Source organism: Rhizopus delemar, genomic scaffold (genome assembly GCF_000149305.1).
Source record: "Rhizopus delemar RA 99-880 supercont3.2 genomic scaffold, whole genome shotgun sequence".
Lineage (NCBI taxonomy): Eukaryota > Fungi > Mucoromycota > Mucoromycetes > Mucorales > Rhizopodaceae > Rhizopus > Rhizopus delemar.
Genome location: NW_027137828.1, coordinates 1,226,538 through 1,253,217, shown reverse-complemented (window position 1 = coordinate 1,253,217; position 26,680 = coordinate 1,226,538). Strand labels below are relative to the sequence as shown.

The 26,680-nt window shown below is 36.1% G+C and overlaps 10 protein-coding genes across 10 annotated transcripts; 3 read left to right on the top strand and 7 right to left on the bottom strand.

The window, feature by feature from the left end:
• Positions 1–42: 42 nt before the first annotated feature.
• Positions 43–4,881, bottom strand: RO3G_02704 (uncharacterized protein; the record flags this gene model as incomplete). Its single annotated transcript, XM_067657295.1, has 2 exons — positions 43–3,200; positions 3,360–4,881. The coding sequence occupies 2 exons, from the start codon at positions 4,879–4,881 to the stop codon at positions 43–45; spliced, it is 4,680 nt and encodes a 1,559-aa protein (XP_067513396.1).
• Positions 4,882–5,381: 500 nt separating this feature from the next.
• On the bottom strand, positions 5,382–6,680 carry RO3G_02703 (uncharacterized protein; the record flags this gene model as incomplete). The annotated part of the gene is made up of 2 exons (XM_067657294.1): positions 5,382–6,175; positions 6,275–6,680. The coding sequence occupies 2 exons, from the start codon at positions 6,678–6,680 to the stop codon at positions 5,382–5,384; spliced, it is 1,200 nt and encodes a 399-aa protein (XP_067513395.1).
• Positions 6,681–7,149: 469 nt separating this feature from the next.
• RO3G_02702 (uncharacterized protein) lies at positions 7,150–7,359 on the top strand (the record flags this gene model as incomplete). The annotated part of the gene is made up of 1 exon (XM_067657293.1): positions 7,150–7,359. The coding sequence occupies one exon, from the start codon at positions 7,150–7,152 to the stop codon at positions 7,357–7,359; it is 210 nt and encodes a 69-aa protein (XP_067513394.1).
• A 995-nt stretch (positions 7,360–8,354) lies between these two features.
• On the top strand, positions 8,355–8,945 carry RO3G_02701 (uncharacterized protein; the record flags this gene model as incomplete). The annotated part of the gene is made up of 1 exon (XM_067657292.1): positions 8,355–8,945. One exon carries the CDS (start codon positions 8,355–8,357, stop codon positions 8,943–8,945), a length of 591 nt encoding a protein of 196 aa, XP_067513393.1.
• Positions 8,946–9,732: 787 nt separating this feature from the next.
• Positions 9,733–10,449, top strand: RO3G_02700 (uncharacterized protein; the record flags this gene model as incomplete). The annotated part of the gene is made up of 1 exon (XM_067657291.1): positions 9,733–10,449. The coding sequence occupies one exon, from the start codon at positions 9,733–9,735 to the stop codon at positions 10,447–10,449; it is 717 nt and encodes a 238-aa protein (XP_067513392.1).
• A 1,143-nt stretch (positions 10,450–11,592) lies between these two features.
• On the bottom strand, positions 11,593–12,217 carry RO3G_02699 (uncharacterized protein; the record flags this gene model as incomplete). The annotated part of the gene is made up of 2 exons (XM_067657290.1): positions 11,593–11,639; positions 11,683–12,217. 2 exons carry the CDS (start codon positions 12,215–12,217, stop codon positions 11,593–11,595), a joined length of 582 nt encoding a protein of 193 aa, XP_067513391.1.
• A 2,144-nt stretch (positions 12,218–14,361) lies between these two features.
• RO3G_02698 (uncharacterized protein) lies at positions 14,362–14,895 on the bottom strand (the record flags this gene model as incomplete). The annotated part of the gene is made up of 1 exon (XM_067657289.1): positions 14,362–14,895. The coding sequence occupies one exon, from the start codon at positions 14,893–14,895 to the stop codon at positions 14,362–14,364; it is 534 nt and encodes a 177-aa protein (XP_067513390.1).
• Positions 14,896–16,441: 1,546 nt separating this feature from the next.
• RO3G_02697 (uncharacterized protein) lies at positions 16,442–18,019 on the bottom strand (the record flags this gene model as incomplete). Its single annotated transcript, XM_067657288.1, has 1 exon — positions 16,442–18,019. The coding sequence occupies one exon, from the start codon at positions 18,017–18,019 to the stop codon at positions 16,442–16,444; it is 1,578 nt and encodes a 525-aa protein (XP_067513389.1).
• Positions 18,020–18,330: 311 nt separating this feature from the next.
• On the bottom strand, positions 18,331–18,927 carry RO3G_02696 (uncharacterized protein; the record flags this gene model as incomplete). Its single annotated transcript, XM_067657287.1, has 1 exon — positions 18,331–18,927. The coding sequence occupies one exon, from the start codon at positions 18,925–18,927 to the stop codon at positions 18,331–18,333; it is 597 nt and encodes a 198-aa protein (XP_067513388.1).
• Positions 18,928–21,061: 2,134 nt separating this feature from the next.
• On the bottom strand, positions 21,062–25,471 carry RO3G_02695 (uncharacterized protein; the record flags this gene model as incomplete). Its single annotated transcript, XM_067657286.1, has 2 exons — positions 21,062–23,847; positions 24,022–25,471. The coding sequence occupies 2 exons, from the start codon at positions 25,469–25,471 to the stop codon at positions 21,062–21,064; spliced, it is 4,236 nt and encodes a 1,411-aa protein (XP_067513387.1).
• Positions 25,472–26,680: the final 1,209 nt, after the last annotated feature.

Genomic DNA, 26,680 nt, shown 5'->3' with positions numbered 1-26,680 from the left:
GGTGGAAGAAGGTCAATGTGTTAACGTCTGTTTCTTTTAGAGTTAGTTACATTGCGATGCACATTTTTTCTTTTCTTGGTTGTATCTTTTTTTAGGAACAAGTTGAACCTCGCGCGCTGGTTCTTGTTCACTTATACGTAACCAATACTTTTGGATCGGTCTGTAATCATGGAAATGACTAGCCGGTTCCCAAGTGTCATCTTCTTCTCCATAACCTTTCCATCGAACTTTATATAAGTAATTACCCGGTGATCCCTTATGGTGTAAAACTGCCTCAACATCGTATGATTCAGATTGATCAGTATTGGATAAAGATACTTCCTGGGAAATAACCTTTATTTGCGATGGAGGTACATCTCTTGGTAAGAGTGCTCCAGTTGCATCAACCAACACGTATGAACCACCTTGAGTTTTTCTTTTGACAGTGTAATTACCAACGTAGAGGGGATCACTTTTTGCAACACGGTTTACATTCTTGAGCGTGACTTGACTACCAGTGGGGATATCGGTTAGAATTCTGTGAGTTTGGTTGAACTTGTCTCGAGAGGCAGCTTGTGAAGTTTTTATTTTTTCACGAATAGCAGGTAAGACAGTGTCATTAAACTCGTTAATTCTAGTTTCTAACTGTTTCATTGTTTCAGGCGATTTAGTTTTGTCCAGCACGTTATTATAATCCTTGTTTTCATTGGGACGTCTTGCGAACATCAATGAGAAAGGTCGTGTGCCGTGTAAAGCTGTATGTGTATTGTTGAGGGCTTCTTGGGTACTGTCAACATACAAGTCCCAATCCTCAGTTCTGCCTTGTAATCTTTTGTGCAAAATATTTTTTGCTTTGCCAACCCATCGTTCAACTATACCGTTAGCTCGGGGATGATAAGCTGATATGAGACGATGATCAATACCGGATGATTCAACATACAGTCTGACGATTTCATTGACATACTCAGTACCATTATCACTTTGGATAATTTTTGGTCGACCAAAGAGCGATAAGATACTCCTTAATGCAAGTGCAATAGTGAGAGAGGATTTATCGGGCAAGGCTTTGAGTACACAATATCGTGTAAAGACGTCCACTACCAGAAGGATGTATTGATTACCTTGTACTGAAGTAGGGAAAGGTCCGGCTGTGTCGATACAGATGTGATCCCAAGGTGCATCAGCATAGATTGAGGTTAAGGGATTGTATCCGTGCTTTGCGATATTGAATTTTTGGCAATCAGGACAACTACGTATTATTTCAAGTGCATCTTCCTTGAGCTTTGTCCAGTGAATACCATCGCTATGTAAAGCTGTTACGATTGCTTGAGCTCCACGGTGTCCTTCTAAGTGTGTATCCATGAGTAGCTTTTGTCTGTCTTCTGGTGCTGGGGTCATCAAGTCAGCAGGCATCATCATTCTGGATGTAAGAATTGATCCGTTAGAATTGATAATTTGTGAAGTGACAATTGTTTTGATGGTTTTATTATCCCCCTCCAGCGTTTTTTCAGGTTCAAAAAGACGCGACAAAGCATCTGGCAGAATATTTTGAATACCAGGTCGATGGATGATTTTGAAGTTATAATCCAGTATAGTATCCAGCCAATTGATCATCATAGCGTTAGCTACAGGCTGAGTGTGGAGATAAGTCAGGGCCTTGTGATCAGTGTATAAGGTGAATGGGTTACCCCACAAAAATGGATGAAACTTCTTTAGTGCAAATATCACTGCTAATAGCTCACGTTTAGTGGTAGAATAATTCTTTTCAGATGAAGAAAGTGAGCGTGCCATGAAACCGATATATCGAGTCTCATTTTTGATAACTTGGTAAAGAACAGCACCAATTGAATAGTTACTAGCATCAGTAGCAACGTAAAAAGGTTGTTCTAAATCTGGATGATGAAGAAGTGGCGCAGAAGACAATAATGCCTTGATTTTTTCAAAAGCACTTTCTTGTTCAGATGTCCAAAGTTTATCAAGTTTACCTTCGAAACGTAATTTGTCCAAAGGCGCAGTGACTTCAGAAATATTTGGCAAGTATTTTCTAAAATAATTTACCAGTCCTAAAAAGCGTTGAATCTCTTTTCCAGATGAAGGTCTAGGCCAAGTCAAAGCGTTTGTAACTTTACGAGGATCGAGTCGAGACCCTTTGGCATCAACACAGAAACCAAGCAAGTAAACAGTAGACTGCGCAAAATGACATTTGTCTGGGTTAAGGATCAAGTTCACTTTAGTTAATCTCTGAATTATGTTTTGCACATGTGTGATGTGTTCCTCATAAGACTTGGAAAATATGATGATATCATCAACAAAAGCCTGTGCATAAGGTAAATCACGTAATACAATATTAATCACTCGCTGATAACGGGAAGCAATATGTTTCAATCCAAATGGACAACCTCTAAATTGGTATTGTTGACCTTCAAAAGTGAATGTGGTCTTAACACGATCAGGTTCGTAGATTTGGAATCGATGAAATGCTTGTCGAAGATCAAGAGTGGTAAAGATAGTTGATCCTTGTAATTGATCGAAAATCTCTTCAATCTTTGGAATAGGATGTCTATCGTTTGACACGAGAATAGAATTTAACAAGCGAGGATCGAGACAGGGTCGATGTCCTGTGAGATTACCAAGCAAGTCTTTCTTAGGTGCCAATGTTAAAGGAGAATTCCAATCCGAATTAGGTGATGCACGTTCAATAACTTCATCCTTTAACCAAGTGTCAATACATTCACGCATGATTGGTAGTAATTTAAAAGGAGTACGATATGGTGCACGGTAAGCGGTTTTTCCTTTAACAGTATCTAAACGTATAACTGACTCGGGTACAGTACAGAATGAATTCTTTGGTATTAAGGCATTTTGATCAACAAATGGTTTAATAGCATTATGGAAATGAGCTTGTTGCTCAAGTGTACCGAAAGGAGCTTTGTTAGGTTCAGGTGTGTCATCCGTAATCTCTTTGTCAATAACTGGTGCAAGATTAGGATGTCTGATAGCTAAGTTGGTAACAAGAATGTTCAACTTGTGCATTAGGTCTAATCCTATTACAACTTCAGTATCCAAGGAAAGAGGAAGGACTTCAAAAGAATGGGATGTATGAATAAGATTTTTATCATTATCACCGTAAATAACACTTAATGGAAATTTGGTTGTACCGAAACGTTTACTAACATTATCACTTGTAGCAAGTATAACGGAACCAGATACATTTCTATCAACTGCAATATTATATTTATTAACAAATTTTGTGTCTATCGAGCTAAAAGAAGAACCACTATCAACCAGGGCCATAGTGTTCACGTTCTCTATAGTGATAGGTACAATTAAAGAATGGTTAGTATTTTTAAATACTTCATTCTGTTTTGTTAATTTCTTACAGTCATAGCTAACTGGATAACCCTCGTCATCCACGTCCATCAAGTTGCTATCACCACTAGACACCTTGGAGGACGCCTGTTGTGGTCTAGCTTGAGGAGTGACGGTGAGGTTGGGCTTGTTACCATTGGAATTTGCAGTATCCAAGCGAACAGAACGGATGGCCTTAGTTGGACCATGATAAGGCTTGTCACGAGGACAGCGAGCAGCGTGTTCTTTGGACCAAGGGACATTACCCAAACATCGATAACAGTTCTTGGCAACAGACACAAATGATAAAGATCTATTAGATGCAGCAGAAGGAGTGATCACCGAGGAAGAGTTTTGCTTCAGCAAATCCTTGTACTTGTTGCATCTTTCAGTGGGATGATTGGCAATACCATGGATAGCGCAGCGGAACTTGTTCTTCATACTACCCATAGACACTCTTTTACCATTGCCAAGTTGGTTGTTTGAGGTTTCCAAGTTGTTTGGATTGTACTTCGATGCTTCTGTTCCCTTAGAAAGGAGAGGCGAGGAGGAAATTTTTAACCCAGATTCTTGACGGTTAGATGAGCCACTTTCTGAACAAAGGTTTGATGACAGGACCATTCGTGCTTTGGCAGCAACTTTTGTCACGGAGTCTTGTTGATCTCGACCAAGGTTTAGCAAGGAACGAGAGACCTCCTGACGTAAAAAGCCTGGTAAAGCACGCTTGTAAATGGAAGCGGTCCTGATGTCATCATCCCATTTGGCAGCCCTTCGAATACGTTGAAATCGATCTGTAAAGGCTTCAATGGACTCGGTTGGAAGCATTTTAAGTGACAGGAGCTGGTCCATGTATTCCAATTCTTGAGCTACGTCTTGTGCAGCATAGGTCTTGACAATGATCTTTCTTACTTCAGACCAAGTCAAACTACGCCCTTTTAGAACCTCGTTAAACCATGAACGTTGATCTCGGTTCATCTTGATTGGGACCAGGCGAGACCAACTCGAATCAACAGATAGACCATTTGACTCAATGATTAGGGAGAAGGTGTCAAGTAAGTCTTCTACGGAGTCATGTACATCGGCATCTTTTCTCCAGACATTACCCCTCCATTGCCAGACAGGAAGATCAGGTGGGATAATATGAGCCGACCGAGTGTTAAAAGCAGTATTTGAGAAGCCAGGACTGAAAACAGCATTACCTACGGGTGTAGGAGGAGTAATACAGAAAGCTTGAGCATCATCTAAGAACTGGATGCAGTTCTTTATATTAACTGCCTGTTCTTGGAGCTTGGTTAGCTCTTCTTGAGGAGCTCCAGTTACCACAGCACGAGCGATCTGTTGTCTAAGGTCTGTCAATGTAACCCTCAGACCCATAACAGCATCGATAGATGGATCTTCTTTTAATTCAAAACCATTTGAAGTGGTAGAAGCAGCTTCTTCAACGATAGCCATTTCTATGTCTTCACTGACCCTGGATGTCTCTTCTTCTTGTTGATTAAGGTTGCCTTTCTTATTAAGGGAGGAAACTTGAGTGGATTGATCGTTGTCAGCCATATTTTGTAATTTTAAACAAAAGTTCAGAATTCGTTAAAAAAAATGAAGTGTTTTTAAGTATTTAAAATATGAAAAAGAAGAATTAACGAGACCGAACAATAGTTCTAAAGTCGAATTACTTTTATTAAAGAAAGATTCCAAGGCTATTTATATTAGTTTGAGCAAGACCTGAGATTAAATGACAAGAGATAGTTACGACCGATATGATTTGACATGTATAAGAAAAATTTTATAAACTGATGTAAATAATCAACTGTTGAGATGAAAGTGAAACTTGGCTGTTCAGGGCAGTTGGTAATTATCAGGATCTATTCTTATTCAAACTCATTTGTAAAGATTTAGCTTAGAATGATAAGACTGTTATCTTATTGACATGTCAAAACATGACAGTTGCATTGCATCAGGAGTTATATTAAAAGCTTGCATTGAGTTAAAGGAGTGGAATTAGTTATGACCGAATAATAGAGAAAAGACTGTAATAAATCTTTGTAAAGCATTCATTACTCTGATTTCTTATAAATTGAATATGAATCATGTTTAAAGTATGTTGGGATACGACAGTTATCGTCAATAATTTGATAAAGTACACCGCCAATTCCTGTGTTGCTAGCATCTGTAGCTAGCTGTAATTCATGACGCATGTCAGGTATAGACAAAACAGGAGCATTAGATAAGGCTGTCTGTATATTTCGAAAAGCCTGTAGATGTTTGTCAATCCAAATGTGTTCCAATGAACCTTCATTACGTAGTTTATCTAACGGTGCGGTCATTGTAGAGAAATTTGGGAGATGACTTCGAAAATAATTAGCGAGACCTAGAAAGCGTTGTATATCTTTTCCAGTCTTTGGTATTGGCCACGCTAAAGTGTTTGCAACCTTTCTGCTATCCAGTGAGAGACTATTGTGGCTAATAGTGAAGCCCAGGATGTTTACAGAAGTTTGCATAAAATGACATTTATCAACGTTAAGAATAAATTTAGCTGATGTAAGTCGTTCGATGACAGTAGTTACGCATTTGATATGTTCCTCAATATCGGGTCCAGTACCGATAGTTAAATCATCGATGAAACATGTTACGTATGGCAAGTCATGTAAGAGAGTAGTTAGCACACGTTGGAAGTGATTTGGTATGGGGGTCAAACCGAATGGTGCTCTACAGAATTGATATTGTTGACCGTTAAATGTGAAAGCTGTGAGTGCTCTATGCTCTTCAGCTAGAGGTAGACGATGAAAAGCTTGTTTGAGGTCAAGTACTGTGAATAGCGTAGCAGCACTCATTTTTTGATGCAACTCAGCTATCAATGGTAATTGAAAGCGGTCGGTACGATCTTTAATGAGTATTGCATTGATATGTCTGGGGTCTATACATACCCGTATATCGTCACTATAATTACCATTAGCGTCCTTCTTACGTACAGTCAACAAAGGAGAGTTAAATGCAGTATTAGGAGGGGCTATTTCAATCACGCCATCTGCTAACCATTTATCAACCTGTTCTTGTACTTTAGGCTGGATTGACAGTGCAATAGGATACTGTCGTCTATAAGTCGTTTTACCTGGTTCAGTTTCCAAGCGAACTATCGCTTCAGGTAGAGGACATGCAGATGTGCTAGGGATCTTAGCATTAGCGCTCAAATATGGCTGTAATGCGTCCATAAGTTGTTCACGCTGTTGGTGAGTACCAGCGGGTGACTTGTTAGGTTTGATAGGTGAAGGGTCTATTGGATCAGGTATTGTAGAGATATTAGGACTATCCCACGTAACAGCTAAACCTGTCAAGTTAATGTTTAACTTAGGCATAAGATCTGTACCAATACAAATAGGTATATCCTTATCAAACTTAAAAATTTCAAATTTATGCAAGACATTGATTCCGTTATAAAATACTTTTATTTGATCTGTACAGTGGGTGAAAAAACTCTAAAAACGTTATGACGTTATCAGCGTTTTTGATTGTTATGTTCTACCAAATTGGTGTATCGCCTTGAAATTTTGCATATATGTAGCACTAAAAATAGAAGATAGTATGACAAATTATCAATCTCAGATGGTGATTATTCATCCGAAAACAACTGCCAAACGAAGATTCGTTTATTTTTAGAGTTTTTTCACTTCCATAAATGTCGGTTACACGGACCAACAGACAGACTCCGCGGACGTTTAATGACTTATTATGACTTATAAAGGCTCCAAAAGAATAAAAGGAGTCGCTTTTCTCTTTTTCCTAATTTTTTCCATTTAATTTTTAAATATCTTAAACACCTCAATCATGCCTAAACCTCTCTTTGCTGACATCAAAAACGATATAAAGTCCGCTCTACTTGCTGGAAAAGACTCCATGGAGGTTGCGAAACGCTTTAGGGTTACGTATGCAACAGTTAATAACTATGCGAACAAGTTTTTCCCAAACCGACAGCGTCGACTTGGTGGTAGACCGATGGTTGTGTCCGCTCAGACGAACAGATTCATCAAGCTTTGAGTTGTACAAGGCCAACTCAAGACTGCAAGGGAAGTACAGTTGTTGGAATAATTGTTCGAATGTTTTGCAATTCTATACGTTTGGCTTTGTATCTCTGCAGTCAGATAAGATAGAACTACGTACAATACCTCATTAGAAAGCGATAGTTGTGACATATAGCATATAGAAATTCAGGGGTATGGAATTACTTCCATATATAGTAAGATTAAATTGCGTCAAGCATATGCATTCGAACAATTTTTCCAACTCAATGCATTCTATAATGATGACATCGTTGCCGCTTCTGACATCACAAATACAGCATTACTAAATGATGTAATGATGAAACAACGCTTTTGCTTTTAGTCAGAGCTTAAAATATATAAATAAGGTTGGATTTTGCAGTGTTTCCCTTCTATCTCGTACAGCCTATACTTCTTTATATCATGGTACATACTTTATCTCGTAGCAAGCAAGAAAGCATCCGGTCGCTGTTGAAAAAGGGTTTATCATACTCAGAGATTATGAAACATGTTCCAGGGGTAGCAAGGTCCACTTTGAGCAAGTTCAAGGGCTTGTATACACCTGAACGTACAGTAGCGGACAAAACTGGTGCACAAAAATTAAAATCAGCATTGCATCTCCGCTATATGTCTGCGACATTTGTGGCATATACCATCTGAAAGGCAGTCTAAAATATGCATTATGCTAGGTAAACCGGAACTGTGCCGGACATCCTTCAGGAATAAGGTCATTTTTAGTGATTTTTTGAATATTTCAATTTTCGCCAAAAATGTAGTACTTGTCTAGCCTTCTTTCAAATCTACCCATTTCTTTCTAGTTTGCTGTAAAATTTTATAATACACTAGTGCATTCCAATAGCTTTTAAAAAATATATAAACCCTTGCCTAATTTGTATCTCTCTATGAATTTCACTTCTTATTTTTACCCTATCCATTTTAACAAAGTACCAGCACTCTATGCCCAAAAAAATCAGCAACGATAAAAGAGAAGCTATGAAATCTGGAATACGCTCAGGTCGTACGACAATGGATATTTCTAGAACAACAGGAGTCTCTAAATGGACGATCAACAGGATAAGAAAGGAAGAAAAGAACATCAAGGCTCGTAACCGTGGTGGTCGACCGGTCGTAGTTAAAAAAATAACTAATGCAATCATCCGTCTAAAGTTTCGACAAGGACTCTTACGCACAGCTTCTGATGCTCAGCTCTTTTTGAGGTCCTTAGGATACAGTATTAGCAAACGGTCGGTCAGAAGGCTTCTTAGAAAGATAGGCTTCAAGTCTGGAATTAAGAAGTACAAGCCTTTCATCAGCTATACAAACCAGAAAAAGCGATTGAAGTGGTGTCGCGACAAAGCATCATGGACTGTGGAGGACTGGAAGTCTGTGATCTTCAGCGATGAGACCAAAATCAATGTTTGGGGTGCCGATGGTATACGCTACTATTGGAAGCAAGTCGATCAACCTTGGCGATCCTTTCATGTTAATCAAACAATGAAGCATGGCGGCGGATCTGTTAGCTTTGGGGCTGTATTACATCTCGAGGACCAGGATATGCTTATCGAGTATATGATGGCACAATGAATTCAAAATTATGCACCCATATTTTGTCTACTACGTATCAAGAAAGCCTAGCATATTATGGTTTGAAACATTGTGATGTTTTGTTTCAACATGACAATGACCCAAAGCACAAGTCAAGGCATACCACTAACTGGTTATCTGATAATGGGATATCGGTATTAAAAGATTGGCCGCCACACAGTCCCGATCTAAATCCTATTGAATATGTTTGGCGACAGTTAAAGTCAAAGCTGTCTCAATACGATACCACACCAAGAAGCATGGACGATCTCTGGAAAAGAATCGATAAAGATTGGAACTCTTTTACTGAAAGTGATATGCAGCCATACTATGAAAGCATGCCAAAACGAATTGCTGCTGTTATCAAAAGACGAGGCAATTATACGAACTTTTAGGTTTTAATCACTTTTATGGTTTTTTTTAAAAATATCTATTCTTATAAATAAAGGCTTGGTTCTCCCTCATTTTTGGCAATGCAATGATTAAACTTTGCACAATTTGCAACATTTAGTACGCCTTCCATCTGATATAGTTTCATAGATATTGCAACTGTAATGAGCAAGTAATGGTAGCTTATAGCTGAAAAAAAGTTTTGTGCACCAGTTTTGTCCGCTACTGTACTTGAGGTCATGCTGGTAGAAAGACTACTATAAGCTCAACAACAAAGAATTACCTGAAGAGAGAGCTTGTAAATGGTTCACTTAAGACTGCAAAGGACGTATGGTCATATTTAAACAGTATTGGTCATAAGATAGGCTATTTTGGTACAGTAAAAATGCTTCATAGTATGGGTTTCAATGCCCAAATTAAGAAGAAAAAGCCTCTCCTCAAAAAATGTCACATGGAAGCTAGACTAAAATGGGCTAAAGCTCACAAAAATTGGACAGAAGATGACTGGAGACGTATAGTGCTTTCTGATAAGACCAAGATTAATGTTTGGGGTTCAGATGGCTGTAAGTACTTTTGGAAACGACCTGGTGACAAATTGCAACCTCATCATCTTGACCTTACAGTCAAAGGAGGAGCTGGCAGTGTGCTGCTTTGGGGTTGTATGACGTGGGATGGTCCTGGATATGCCTGCGCAATTGAGGATGGTACTATGAAAGCATCCGATTATGTTCATATCCTGTCAACTACACTTATGGACAGTCTGAAGTACTATGGTTACGAACAGGAAGCTATTTATTTTCAACAAGACAACGATCCTAAGCACACATCAAAGCTTGCTCGTGCTTGGTTTAAGGAAAATGGGTTTAAAGAAGAGCATACTTTCAATTGGCCAGCTCAAAGTCCCGATTTGAATCCTATAGAACATCTCTGGCACCATTTAAAGCTGAGGCTGAGCTTATATGAAGGTAGGGCTAAAGGAGTGCATGATCTCTGGTCTAGAATCGAGAAAGAATGGAACTCTTTTACCAAAGAGCAATGCCAAGCATATATCAAGAGTATGCCAGCTCGTTGTAGAGCAGTTATTAAAGCTAAAGGCGGTTACACACGATATTAAATAAAAGATGATTCAATTGGAAAAATTGTTCGAATGCATATGCTTGACGCAATTTAATCTTACTATATATGGAAGTAATTCCATACCCCTGAATTTCTATATGCTATATGTCACAACTATCGCTTTCTAATGAGGTATTGTACGTAGTTCTATCTTATCTGACTGCAGAGATACAAAGCCAAACGTATAGAATTGCAAAACATTCGAACAATTATTCCAACAACTGTACATGACAAACTCATGGAGCTTGGATATTACATATCATATAAAACCGCTATAAATGTGTTGAAATCGATGAACTTCTTTGCTGCGATTAAAGTCAAAAAGCCTTTGTTAACCGCAAAGCACATGAAGAGACGGCTAGCATGGGTCAAGAAGCACAAAAACTGGACTACAGATGACTGGCGACGCGTAGTATTCTCTGATGAAACAAAAGTGAACATTTGGGGCTCTGACGGGTGTAAGTACTATTGGTCAAGACCAGGGGACCCTCTTAAACCTCATCATATTGACGTAACTGTTAAGCATGGGGGCGGTAGTTTGATGATGTGGGGGTGCATGATGTATGAGGGACCCGGATACGCCTGTCAGATATACGATGGAACTATGAACTCGGATCTTTACCAACATATATTGGACACAACACTTCGAGAAATAATGGAGTACTATAATATGGATTGGTCTACTGCGTATTTTCAGCACGACGGTGACCCAAAGCATCGTTCCAAGTCAACCGTCCAATGGTTAAAAGCTAATGGGTGAACTATATTGATGACTGGCCAGCTCAAATTCCTGATCTTAATCCTATTGAGCATCTTTGGCATCATTTGAAGTTGAAGCTATCGTTATATGACAAGAAAGCCAAAGGTGTCCATGAATTGTGGGAAAGAGTTGAAAAGGAATGGAACTCCTTTGATAAAGAAGTTTGCAGAAGGTATATTGACACTATGTCTGCACGTATTAAGGCAGTAATCGATGCCAAAGGTGGATCTACTCGGTATTAAGTCATCTATAATATAATAAAAGTAAAGGGAAAAAACTCTAAAAATAAGCCCACAACACTTCTATCGCTTTTTCGGACTGTTAAATAACAATCTGAGCTTAAAACTTTCATGAGATGTAATAGACAGCACAACAAGTATGTCATAACGTTTTTCCATGATCTAAGTTGCTGTGTATTGTCACAGAGGCTAAAAACTAAAAAAATATCTGACGTTTTTAGAGTTTTTTCACCCACTGTAATAGCAGTTCTAGGTACCAAGGTATTCAAACTAGCTAATTGTAATTTTCCTGAAACAGGAAAAGTTCTAACGTTTATAATTTTTGCTAGGTCAAGAGAGATCGTAGAAGTATTACACCCAGTATCAACCAAAGCCGAAGTACGGACATTTTCTATAGTGATGGGTACAAAAAAGGAATCAGTACGTTTGTTATTAAAACTGTGAAGTTTTGTATTAAACGGTTGCAACTTACATAGTGATGAGTAGTAGTGGATGTCCTTGACGGCTTCATCGTCAAGATCCTGTTCTTCATCGTGGTCTTGTTGGTTGGCAGGGTTGTACTTAGAAGCTTTTGTACCCATTGGTACATCTTCACTGCCAGTCAACTGAAGTGAGCGGAATGCTCGGGTTATGGTAGGTGCAGTAGAGGAGGAGGAGGCAGAACCAGCGGAAAGAGGTTGATTCCTTTTAGGGCAAACATTTAAATGCTCCCTAGTAAAAGGAGCGTTGCACTTAAAGCAACGCTTACTAAACGTCTCTTTGTTCATGCTGCCAGTTATACCCAGTTCCTGAGCCTTCTTACAACGATCAGTTGTGTGGTTGCACTTCCCATGGATAACACAAGTCCTTCCATCCGTACGGTGGTTTCTTTTATGAATACCACTGGGAGGGTTCAACCTGTTGTATAATGGTTTAAATAATAAAGGAAAAGGTAAAAACAAAGATCAAGAAACAGTTTGGGTACTTTTTGAGACTGATCTTTATTTCAGTTCAAGTTAAAGTAAAAATTATTCTAATTGAAGGCAGGTATTTATATCTTATTGAGTGAGTGGCTTGATATCTTCTATTGTTATCGTTCTTCTAATATTCAGGTACTTTAGCAAGTGTTATCTATAATTATGATTATAAAAACTTTTCATTTGTTCTTTTGTATGTCTGTCATAGATTATCTTTTATTCTGGGAATTCCTCACTGATTTGAATAATGTTATTTTATGCGTTATTTCAATTATGTGAAAGATTAGCAATATTCCTGACATTAGATTGGACTTGGTTATTTTAGTTGATACTTCTTCTTATCAAAGAACTCTCATGAATACAATACATATTCTAAAAGAACATGTTTAATTGGAATTGATTGTATGATCTTATTTAAATAAACTTGTATTTTATTTTATTTTAATTATGATCTTGTATTAAGACTTATATTTATTAATGTCAACTACAATCAGTTACTGTTCTACAACAAGGTGTACATGAGTTATGGGAAAGAATTGAAAAAGAATGGAATACTTTTGCAGTGGACGAGTGTAGACGATATATAGATAGCATGCCTGACCGTTGCAAAGCAGTTATTAAAGCTAAAGGGGGACATACCCGCTATTAAATAAAATTTATGTTCAAACGGAAAAATTGTCCCAGTGCGGTGGTTTTTTTCTATTGCTGATTAACTCAGACTGTGTAAACTCCGAACACTGAGTGCTTGATATAATGTAGCACGGACTGAGACCTTTCTAATGAGCATAAAACTATCCGCATAGCCTGAGAATTGGCTGAGCTATGGTGTCGACAGTAAAAAAAGCTTAAACACTGGGACAATTAGTCCACCCACTGTATGTTTTTGGTTTTTCTGATTATATGCTGTTTTTGATGATTTTATGGATATTCTATATTTTTTTGTATTTTTCTGGATTTATCTGTATTCATACGTATTTGTTTGTATGTTCCTGGATTTAAACTAATTGGAGAGAGAAAAGTCGAATGCTGCCAAAGTTTGCTGCATTGTGTTACAACACCAACTGCGTCACACTGTAATAGCTTGTTTTCTATTTAGGCCTTGTGTATTTATAAAGGGTTTAAAGTAGTTTTGAATATGAAGTAAAGTTATATTTGAGTATTTTCTTGATAGGAGTGACCACCAGATCTTGTTTTAAAGTAGATCAGTCTTGATATAAAGGTAATAGTAGCTTGATATGAGCTTTAACAGTGATACAATGAAGATATTTGGCTTCAAGGGACTCGACTTGTTGTTGATGTTTAGTAAAATAGTAATAGTAATAAAAGAGATTTGCTTTGAATGATATTTATTTAAAAATAATCAAAAGTAAAGTATGTCAGAAGTAAGTTTGTCAAAAGTAAGTGAATTAATTGTTTTTATAGTTTTTATGAATTTTATAACATGCTTTAAAATTTAAAGCATGCCTTGATTTTAATGCACCTTTTAATTTTTGTGCCTTGCATTAATTTTTATGTACTGTTATTTTAAAGGTTGGCTTGTAGTAAGTGAGTTAAATTGGGTAAAGTTTGCTTGTAGAGCTTGATTTAAGGTAGTGATTGCCTTGTAAGTTGTTGTTTTGTATGGAATTTAAGCAGATGCTTGATAAGTAGTGACCACCAGATCTTATGTGTAAGATCAATACGATGTTTCTTGATAAAAGTTAAAGTAGAGTAAAAAGTTTAGGTAAACAGGGACTTTCTTGTTAAAGTTTGTTAATTATTGAGTAGAAATATATGATTTATTTAAACTGACTAACATTTTCTTTACAAAAAGATGGGATATATATATATGAATATTTTCTTTTTTTCTTTTTAGCTTTTCTTATTTTTTTTGACTTTTTTCATTTTTCAACTTTTTTCAATTTTCGACTTTTTTCATATTTTGACTTCTTTCACTTTTGCTTCGTGTGACCTCTTTATTCACTTCTATTGTCACAGATCCCCGCAGTACCAGAAGAATCGCCCACGATTCTGGCCCAATTGTCTTTCTGTTTGATCTTGAGAGTTAAAGCGCGATACAATCTGTAATCTGGTATGATAGCTTTCAACATGATTTGCTTTGCTGCTAGGTATGCGGTTACTGATTCTGGTGTATTGTTGGGTCTTCTGAACCGGAAATGTGCCCAGTGGTTTATATTTGTCGCAAGTAGATCACACATCTGTTCTTTTAATTCTTGTACCATTTCAAATTCATGCAGAGTGTTGTTATATGCCAAATGTCCACCAAGAGGGTGTTGATGATATGAATACATGATTTCTTCAGCTTCTTGCTTGTTTAGCACTTTTCGTATTATTCCGTTGTCGGTGTTGTATCTATATAGATTATCCTTGTATATGGTAAATTTGTGAGCTTGCTTCTGTAAGTATCTTCTCTGTTTGTGCGTGATGTCTTCTGGTAGTCTCAACTCTTGCAAATATTGTTTCACGAGATCAATTTGCTGTTGTTCCATTTTTGGTAATATAAGGTTCTTGATATATTATTGTTTCAGGGTCTTGATTTTATGTATGTTATTTCCAATTATAGTGTTGTTAAGGTTTTTCTTCTCACGATTGTTTGTTTTCTAGGCCGTCCTTCCTTCTCTTATGATTTTTGTATTTTTCTATTGTTTTTGATGATTTTGTACATTTTGTTTCAACTTCCCCTCCCATCCTCCATGTAGTTGATAATATGATTCTTTTTTATGCGTGCTTTGAGTTGTTTTTGGATTTTTCTTAAGTTTATGTATCATCTACCCTCCCTTCCTCCATGTAGTTGATAATTATATAGATGTATATATTAATGTTGTAAATTCCAGTGTTGTGTTGTATGTTATTTAATATCCAAGTCTTGATAAGAAATCTGCACTTTCGTTGACACGTCCAGGTCGATATTTGATGTCAAAATCATATTCTGATAATGTGACAATCCATCGGGCTATGATTCCAGTTGGGTTTGGTGTCTTGAGAAGTCCAGTTAAGGCTGAGTGATCTGTAATGATCATGAATTTCTTTCCAAGTAAATAAGGTCTAAAGAGTTTCACTGCCCAAATAACTGCTAAGCATTCTAATTTTGTGGGGGCATAGTTGGATTCGTTTGGTTTGAGTCCACGGCTTGCATATATAATGGGATGTTCTTTTCCGTCGTCATCAAGTTGGGTTAGGACACATCCTAGTCCTAGCTTAGAGGCGTCTGTGACCAAGATAAAACTTCGGTTAAAATCGGGTCTTGCCAGGACAGGTGCAGTTGTTAACAGTTTCTTGAGTGTTTCAAATGAAGCGGTTGTAGCTTGCGTCCACGGAATTTTCTTTTTCGTTTTGGTTTGGTCATGCAACGGCCTTGCAATAGCTGCAAAATTCTTTATAAATCTTCGATAATACGATGCTATTCCTAGGAAAGATCTAACTTGCGTAATAGTGGTTGGTATCGGATATTCGACAATCTTCTTTATTTTGTCCGGATCGGTTTGTATGCCTTGGTTGGTAACGATGTATCCCAAAAATTTCAAATGGTCTTTAAAGAAGAAACATTTCTCTGGATTTAACTTGAGATTGGCATTCTCTATACACTGAAATACTTGTTCTAGATGTATTATATGTTCTTGTTCGTTATGGGAGTATACATTAAGATCGTCTATATAGGCTACTAGGCATTTGTTGATTAGCGGGCGGAAACATAAATCTATTAAACGCTGAAAGGTTGCTGGCGAATTTACAAGTCCCATAGGCAAAGTATTATAGTGATATGTTCCATATTTGGTAGTAAAAGCAGTGAATTCCTTGCTATTCTCGTCTAATGGTACTTGATGAAAACCAGAGCGCATGTCAAGTGCTGAAAATACTTTGGCTTTTCCTAGGGTGTCCAATAAGTCGTCTATTCTTGGTAATGGATATGCATCTTTCTTTGTCTTTGCATTTAGTTTTCTATAATCAATGACCATTCTGTAATCACCATTCTTCTTCTTTACTAGTATTACTGGTGCTGCCCACGGACTATTTGATGGCGATATAACTCCTAGTTTACAATATTTGTCCAACTCTTTTTGAAGGTGTTCTGCTTCCAAAGGGACTGATTCTGTACGGACGGTGACTAATAGGTAATGTATTTTCTTCTATAATAATCTTGTGGTTGATCAAATTTGTACGTCCAATAGTATCATTATCCCAGTCAAATATATGTTGGTATCTTTTCAGTAGCTTAAGCAGTTCTTCTCTCATTGATTCGTTTATATCTCCTATTTCCAACTTTTCCAATAGTTGTGGCTTTAGCGTATCTTGTTCTTGCTTGTTCGGATTTTGTTCAATATTATCGTGTTCCAAAGTGCATAATGTTGAGTGTTTGTCCATTTCGTATGCGTTGATTATTGTATCCTTGTTTGGATCAAGAATTTCCAATATTCCTATTTCTTCTCCAGGTTTTAGATAAATATCTTTTTCTGTGCGATTATATAAGCGAATGTCTAATGACTTCTTGTTGACTATGAATGAAGATGACTGATCAAAGTATCCTGAAGACTGCATTAACTTTGGATGTGTGATGTAAAAGTCATATAGTATGTTCTGAGTGTCTTCTTTGGGTTTGTCTAGGCTGATATGTTTCGACGAATGAGCTTGCATCAAAAATCCTGTGTCTGTTGACTTTATCGAATACATCTCTTGTGAGTTTGTAATAACTACTTCTTCGTATTTGTCATTTTCCAAAACTTGCAATGATTCTTGTTCATAGTTTCTTTCTAAGGCTATTACTTCCATTTCAATATCATCGTCACTTTCTGATTCAGACTCGTCTTCTTCTTCGCTTGATGAATAACTGCCTTCTGAATCACGATCTTCAAAATGTACGTGCTTTTCGGAATTTGAGTTTGTGAGGCTTATAGGATGTTGATAGTCTTGATGAAATGTTTTCATTTTAGGTAACGGTGTACTTTTGCGTATGAAGTATATTGGTAATTCTGCCTTCTGGTTTTTGTATTTTACTTTTAATGAAGAGCTGTTGAAATCAATCTTGGCTTTAGCGCGGTTTAACCAATTGCTTCCTAGTATGAGATGTGAAGGGCAGGATGGTAGGACTTCGATTGTACAGGGTATGACCATGTCTTCCTTGACTTCAATTGGAACGTCGTATATCAATCCGAGAGCAGGTTGCTTGGTTCCATTTCCTAGTGTGAATACATTTTCTGATGCTGAATCTATTTCTAATTCAAGAGCGTCTGCTAGAGCCTTTGACATACATGTCTTTGATGCTCCACTGTCTACTAGGGCTTTAATATTTTTGTCTCCAATACTCACAGTTGAGTAGGCTGCAGTGGTATTGATTTCTTCATCTTCGATTAGAGCCATTGTTTGTTGAGCTACTTGTTGACTTTGTCTAGATTTTCTCTTAGGTCGACATTCATCTACAAGCTTTTTGCGTAAAGATGGAGCTACTGTGATCAAATCTCCAATTTCTATATCGGCTTTTTGTTTTAACACATCTGAGATTATATCATATTTGATATCTGGCTCTATTCTTCTGGTTCTTGGTTTATTTGATTTCTCAGTAACCTTGCGTTGAATAGGGAGATCCGTATCCATAGCCTCAGTTCGAGTGGCTTGCATTTGTTGTACTGGTGTGGGATTTTTCACTTCTTCGATATGACTTCGTGTAGTGACTTTTCTGGTTATGGTAGGTTTTGCTACTTGTTTTCCTTTTTCTTTGTTTGTGGGTCTAGAATTTGGATAGGGTGTAGTTGTGGCAACGTCAGGAGGTCTTTCTGGTCTGATTGCTGCATAGAGATCCTTTTGTTTACTATTATATTTATCTGTTAATATTGCGTTGAGCTGTTGTTGTTGAAGGTTGTTAATGGGTTTTGTATCTTTTTGGGTGTTCAGTTGACCATTCTTCTGTGAGTTATCAAAAGCAACTGACCCTAATAGTTTTTTGACTGTTTATTTTGTTGATTGTTATGTTGGTTGATGGGTTGATTATTTGGTTGTCGTTGATCCTGACTTGCTGGTTGGTCATATGATCTCCTTTGATTTGACATATAATTTTTGTTGCTGTTATCGTATCGTCCATTGTTGTCGTTATTTCCATATCTTCCAGACCTATTATAATTATTGTTATAACCATTATACCTGTTATTTCTAGTAGGTTGCTGTTGATATTGTTGACTATTAAGCTCTTGGCGAATAGCTTGTTGTATAAGACCAATAAGGTCTTGTTGTTGGTTAGGACGTATATGTTGATTTCCAATGTATTGGGCTTGATGTAACTGATTACGGTTTCTTGATGTATCCATTGTTGTCAATTGATTTGTACCATGTGCATTGTTGTGATAGTAATTACTACTAGGTTGAGCATTGTTATAATGTATTTGGTTATATGCTAGTGCTGGCATGGCATGGTCATTTGTGTCAATTAAGTCAATATTGTGGTTGCTTGATGGATGATGTTGATCATAATTTTCATTATGATATATCAAAGCTTGATTGGCGTTCCTTGGTATGAAGGGATTATCAACCATAGCAATCTTTCGAGGTCTATTGGCATTCCACCATCCTTCGGCATGATTGATCCAGTCTTGTAAGTTTTTAGAACTACTCTATATACAGAACTGTTTGATTTCTCGTAAGAGTCCTGCACGAAATCGGCTTTCGATGACTGCATCATTAGTTATGTTAGCAAGGTCTGCGGCTTCTTTTAGTCTGGCTAAGAATATTTGTGGGTGTTCCTGTTCGCCTTGATACATTTCATTAAACTCTAATTCGTAACTCTGTATCAATTCTGGAGTTATGTAATAATTTTTCAAGAGGTCTACGGCTTGTTCGTAGTTGATTCCAGGTATTCTTTTGAGTATTTCTTTTTCGTAATACACTTTGGCGGCTCCTCTTAGTTGTGCCTTGAGTATAATAAGCTTGCGTGGTTCTTGAGTAATATTATTAATAGCAAAGTAAGATTCCAAACTTTCTACAAAATGACGGAAGTCTTCTCCTTCGTAGCCATGGAAATCAATTAAAGCAGGTCGGTAATTTGCGTTCATATTAGCATTAGCCAACGCGAAGTGTCCATTTATATAAGCCATTTCAGTTTCAGATAGATTTGATAGTTTTTAAAGTTTCGTTTTTGTAAGTTTTTGATGAATTTATAGTGTTGATTGAATTGTTTTAATTTCTGATCGATGTTGTTCGTGTTATATATTTTTCTGTGATTTTTTTGATTTTTTTGGTTTATTCCCTCGTAGTGACCACCAAATGTTATTTTAAAGGTTGGCTTGTAGTAAGTGAGTTAAATTGGGTAAAGTTTGCTTGTAGAGCTTGATTTAAGGTTGTGATTGCCTTGTAAGTTGTTGTTTTGTATGGAATTTAAGCAGATGCTTGATAAGTAGTGACCACCAGATCTTATGTGTAAGATCAATACGATGTTTCTTGATAAAAGTTAAAGTAGAGTAAAAAGTTTAGGTAAACAGGGACTTTCTTGTTAAAGTTTGTTAATTATTGAGTAGAAATATATGATTTATTTAAACTGACTAACATTTTCTTTACAAAAAGATGGGATATATATATATGATAATTTTTTTTTTTTCTTCTTTTTTTTTTTTTTTTTTTTTTTTATTTTTGCGGCTATTGTTACACTATTTCCAGAAATTAAAGTCGCATTTTGTAAAGTTTTATAATATAATTTATATGTAGTTGCGACAAGTCACGACGACTTTAATTTCTGGAAATAGTGTTGTAATTTTCCTTCCTTTAATGGCTTGTAAGAGTTTTATGGTTTTGAAATAGAATAAAGTTGATAAAAAGAATAAAAAAAATAAGACTTGAGTTAAAGTTTTGATAATGGATTCGCTTGTTATGAGTGACCACCAGATCTTGTTAAGTAGATCAGACTTGCTTGTAGTAGTTTAATAAAAGGTTTGAAAATGTTTACAATGAAGATAATTTGCTTCAAGGGACTTGTCTTGCTTGTGTTTTAAGAGTGTTATACCAACAGATTCAGAGATAAAAATACTTGATTTATTGGTTATTTATATAAAAATAATATAACAAAGAGAAGTTAAGATAAGTGAAGTAAAATAGAAATAAAAACTTGTCTATTATATAGACAAAAGAAAATAAGGTTTCATTTTTGAAGTAAGGTTCGACTTTTGAAATAAGATTTGATTTTTGAAGTAAGGTTTGACTTTTGAAATAAGATTTGATTTTTAAAATAAGGTTCAAATATTGAATAAGGTTCAAAAAAATTTGAATTGATTCAGTATAGGAATTCACAAGACGCAGTCATCATTGGCATCAATATTATTATTTGCTTCGTCACAGTGTATTTCTTTGACAATGGTTGTTAAAATAACTTAAGTTATTTTAACAATCCATGTCGGAGTTGTTTCGTACTTCTGTCGTGCTTGAACTTATGTTTTTACTCTTTAAAATAATAAATAAAGTTTTTAAGGTCCTCTTTTATTGATATTCAAATTCTTCGAGTATTTATATTATTTTTCAAACAAGAGTTATATACAGTAATAATTATATTTTGTGAGTCATGTTGAAAAAAAAATGTTATCAAAAATATCAGCAAAAGGCATGACAATACCCCCTTTTCAAAGTGTTGATAGACCCTTAGCAACCAGACTCCAAAGTGAAAGTTTTTTTTTTTTTTTTTTTTTAGTGTTGATTATTCAATTTCGCATCCGTATCAATTCTAGCCATTCGTGGAATATACCATGACTTGTCAATTGATGTACCAACATATTTGACTGGATGAAGACGATCTGTGTGAACCCAAGATTGATATGTTTTTCCATTAATTTCTTGAATTTGATATGTGTTAAAGTCTAGGTTGCGTTTGATGACTTTATATGGACCCATCCAATTGAATTCTAGACCTTTCTTGCTTTCATGCCTTAACAATACGTAATCACCAATTTCAAATATTTGTATCTTGTCCTTGAGCAAAGAATCCCAGCGAGACTTGTCAATTTCAGCTTGTTTCCTTAATCTGTCTTCAGCTGTGTATCTTGCTTCTCGTAATTTACGTAAGTGCACCATAACATCTTGTGACATGATTTCTTGATCTTGTTCAATAAATTCATTCATAAAAGGACGATGATGATCACCAGGAATTCGAGGCTCCACTCCATAAGTTAAAAAGAACGGACTGAATCCAGTAGTCGCATGTTTTCTTATCCTACAAGCAAAAAGTGCAGCATCCATATAATCATCCCAGCTATGAACATTACCATTAACATATTTTGTCAGCATCTTCTTGAACAATTGGTTAAGTCTTTCACATTTGCCATTAGATCTGGGATGAAAGGCACTGGTCAAATTATGTTTGGTCTTGATTCTAGAAATGTATTGCTTGACAACTTTAGACATGAAGTTTGCCCCTCGATCCGTTAGAATTTCATTAGGACATCCGAAACGCAAAACTATTTCTTCATATATAAACTTGACTATTTCCTCTCCAGTAGCATTTTGCAGTGCTCGAGCAATAGGCCAATTCGTAGTATAGTCAACAGCCATAAGAATCCATCTGTTACCATTTTTTGTTGACGGTAATTCGCCAATGAAATCAAGATGCCATCTTGAAAAAGCAGGAGGCACTTCCAATGGTTTCATTGGAGCATGATGTTTAATTTTATCAGCAGGTCCGGCAAGTTGACATTGAGGGCATTTAGATATCCAGGCGTTAATATCATTTTGCATCTTTGGCCACCAGACTCTTGATTTCATTAAACTATAGACATTGGTTTGACCAGAATGGCCATATCCTACATGAAAGTTATCTACCATATCAGCACGTCTTACAAAAGGAATAAATTTGAGTTCAACGTAATCTTCATTCTTTGGAATTTTTTCTTTGCGGTAAACTTGATTATCTCTGATTACAAAATGGTGTTTCAATTTGTCCAGTTCATTTTTAATCTTGTTAGGCCATCTTTCTGGAGAAGACAGATAGTGTAATGGCCAATCTTGGATAGGATCTTGATCAAGAATAGATAAGGACTTGACAGCTGCAGAAATGTGATATAAATATCGAGGCTGCATAGATTCTTTCTCCGGCTTAGCTTCTACACCATCTCTTCTTGACAGTAAATCAGGTACATGATTTTCAGTACCCGGCTTGTACAATATATCAGGATCATAGAGTTCGATTTCACTGAGCCAGCGAACCAATCTTGGTGTGGGCTTATTTTGCGATCGCAAATATTTTAAAGGTAGATGATCTGTGAAAACTTGATATTCATTACCTTCAATAAAACATCTCCATGTTCGTAATGCATGTAAAATGCTGAGCAATTCTCTTTCTTGGGCAGGATAGTTTCGTTCAGCTTGGGATAGTTTCTTGGATTCAAAAGCCAGAGGTTTCCATACACCGTTTTCTTCTTCTTGTAATAAGACAGCACCAATAGCAAAGTCACTGGCATCACATTCAATTCTAAAAGGTTTGGTCATGTCAGGCGTCATCAATACAGGCGCACTGGATAGCTTCCTTTTAATTAGGTCAAAGCTTTTCTGACAATCTTCGGTCCAAGTTATAGCACGACGTTTAGGCCCAGATCCCTTTGTAAGATTTGTTAGAGGAGCAGCAATACCAGCGAAACCAGAGATAAATCTTCGATAATGCTGTGCAAGACCAATAAATTGTCTGACTTGCTGTACATTAGTAGGAGTAGGCCAATCAAAAACAGCTTTAACCTTTTCTGGAGCAGGCTTGATACCTTCAGCGCTAATATTAAAACCAAGAAAAGTTAGCTCTTTTCTGTTGAAACGGCATTTCTTCTTATTGATAATCAATTTGGCTTCATCAAGTTTTTTTAATACTAGTCTAACATGCTTTTTGTGTTGCTCTTCATCTCCTGTCGAAAATATCAGAATATCATCCAGGTAAACCATCACAAACTTGTCAATATAATCAGCCAAAATAGAATTCATCATTTTTTGAAAAGCAGGTCCACTATTAGATAGACCAAAAGGAACTACTTTCCAACAGAATTGACCATATCTTGTGCTGATAGCAGTCTTAATTGAATCCGTTTCCGATAGTCGCTGCTGATGAAAACCATTCGTTAAGTCCAAAGAAGTGAAATATTTTGCCTTGTGTAATCGTTCTAAGCATTCATCTATGCGAGGCAATTGAATCTTTTGCTTGAGCGTCACTTTATTCAACATTCTGTAATCACAGCACATACGCAAATCACCATTTGGTTTTCTAACGAATAGTACTGGATTTGACCATTCTGAAGCACAAGGTTCAATTAATCCTTTTTGTAGTAATTCATCCAATTGTTTGCGTAGTTCAGTTAGTTCCAAAGGCGACATTTTGTATGGAGGTCTTGAAACAGGTACAGCATCAGGTTTAGTGACTATAATTTCTTGAGTGTCCCTAACTGGCGGCAGACCAGAGATATGACCTTTAAATACATCAGGGAATTCCTTACTAAACTCTGTAGCCCAATTTATGTCAGTTTCATTTATATGATTCAAATATGTTACTCCTGATTCACTAATTGAAGCATGTATCAAGTAGCACTCTTCTATCTGATTTTTCTTGAATAGCCTATTTAGTTGTTTGGCTGAGACGATCGTATTGATATTTTCTTGTTTCGCTTCAACTTTACTTTTGAAGTCATTGGGTTTCATTATCACCGTTGAGAGATCAGGTAAAGTAATTGACCAAGCACTTTCAAACCAATCTGGTTTAGGTTTTATTCTTTTTAGCCATTCATTGCCAAGGATGATATCAAACTTTGATTCAAATACAAACGCCTTGAATGTATCAATAAAGTTCTTACCCTCCCCTTCGATTTTCATTGTACATGTAGCTTCACCAGTTATCATCGTTTGTTCCCCATTTGCAGTTTCTACCGCTTGATTGTTGATTGATCTAAAGGCATCTGCATTCTTGAGGACCTTAGGATGAATATAATTGGCACTGGCACCACTATCGATTAATGCATAGTACGGTTGTCCTTGAATGAAAACTTCATAAGTAGGCAGTGGAGAGTTACGAGAAGTTGCATTCATCAGAAAGTTTCGATCATTAGAAAAGTCAAAGGAGTAAGGGGAAAGATCAATTAAAGAATCTTTATTGACACTATCAAAAAAGGACGAATCACTAGTTTGTTTGGTTATAGTACGATTATTACTCGTATCCATTTCAATCAGGTCCGCATGGTACACTTGATTTTGACCAAATGATCTCTGGTTACCTTTGAATCGACTTTGTTTCAATTTACTTTGCTCAAACTCTCTGACTTCTCTTAATCTTGCTCTACATTCTGCTACAACATGTCCAGGTTTGCTACACCAGTGACAAATGATGTTTTTCTTGTTGAATCTAGTATTTCTTCTGTCTTGTTGATTATAACGATTGTTATTATTGTTGGATCTTATTATTGCATTTACTTGATGCATTAAAGCAGATAAATCCATTGGATCATTTTGAAATTGTTCGTGTACTTGTTGAGGAAGAACTATTCCAGCTTGTTGTGCACTATCGTATGATATCGAATACCTGATAGCTTCTTCAAGTGATCGGGGTTCTCTTGTCAAAACATGTATCCTTGCTTTATCCTTTAATCCTCTAACAAATCGGTCTAATGCTTCATCATCAGAAACTCTTGGTAAATCCAATAGTATATCCTGAAATGCATCAGCATATTCTGTTATGGATGAGGTTTGCTTGATATTTGCTAATCTATCTCTTGCAGCTTGTTCAGAATATGAAGGTTTGAAGGCGTACTCTAAATCATGTTTAAACTTCTCCCATGTTTGTGGTTCTTCTTGTTTCTGAGTTATGTGATTCCACCATTTTTGTGATCTTCCTCTAAGTAGAGTTACTGCATATGCAATCCAACGATTTGGATGTACACTGTAGAAACTGAGATAACGCTCGACTTCTTGTATCCATAAGTTAATTACTGCAGCACTTCTTTCACCACTGTATGTAGAAGGAATGGGAATACGGACACTATTCTGATTGTTTTCTGGTTTATTGTTTATTGCTGATGCAACAGCAGTAGCGATCAACTGTGCTAGATCCTGCATATTTACGTTGTTGGAATCCATCTTGTTTAATTTGAATTTTATTTCGCTTGTCGATAATTGATTACTATTGTTGAGTGTAAATTCAGTTGCTAATTTCTCTGCTTCTCTGTCTATATATGTGAATTGTAATCTACTTAATTGTTTTCTTTGATCTTCTGGAAATGTCGTAACTTGACGATAGGATATAAATTTTTCTTTAAGTTCAGGATTAAGTAATTCGTGTACTCTTTCTTCTATTTCAAATATTCGTTGCTGTTGTGATAAACTGCCGTTTGACATAAACTTATATTATATCTGTTGTAAATTGTTTGACTACAACAGATGCTACCAATTGTCGTGCTTGAACTTATGTTTTTACTCTTTAAAATAATAAATAAAGTTTTTAAGGTCTTGTTTTCTTGATATTCAAATTCTTCGAGTATTTATATTATTTTTCAAACAAGAGTTATATACAGTAATAATTATATTTTGTGAGTCATGTTGATAGTTCATTGTTATCAAAAATATCAGCAAAAGGCATGACACACTGTCATATTGTAACACTGTGACAAAGAAGTCAAAAAAATGAAAAAAGTCAAAAAGAGAAAAAAAAAAAAAAAATTTAACAATATTGTGACGCAGTTGGTGTAACTTTTGCTGAAGAAAGGACTCAGTCCTAGGAAGGACTCAGTCCTAGGAGGGACTCAGTCGAAGGAGGGACCTCAGTCCCTAAAGATAAACAAAAAAAAAATATAATAATCATATAAATATCCCCTCTTATAATTTGACTGAACTTCACTTTTAAAAAATATCTTTTATTCAAATAAACATCGAGTTCCTCTTTATCAAAACTCTTTATTTTTATTTTATAACTCAAGCAAGTCAAGTCCTTTGAAGTCAAATTATCTTCATCGTATCACTTTTATATTCTCTTATCAAGAAAACTCTTTATTACCTTTTACTGTTTGATCTACAATACAAGATCTGGTGGTCACTTACTACAAGCAAACCAAATTTATTCATTTAAACACAAATCTTTGATCTCAAATTCTTTTAAACTCTAAAGAAAAGTCAAATTTACTTCTAAACTCTTAAGGCCATTACAACAAAAACGTTAAAGTTACAATAGACAAATTTTTATTTCTATTTTACTTCACTTATCTTAACTTCTCTTTGTTATATTTTTATATATAAATAACCAATAAATCAAGTATCTTTATCCCTGAATCTTTTGGTATAACACTCTTAAAA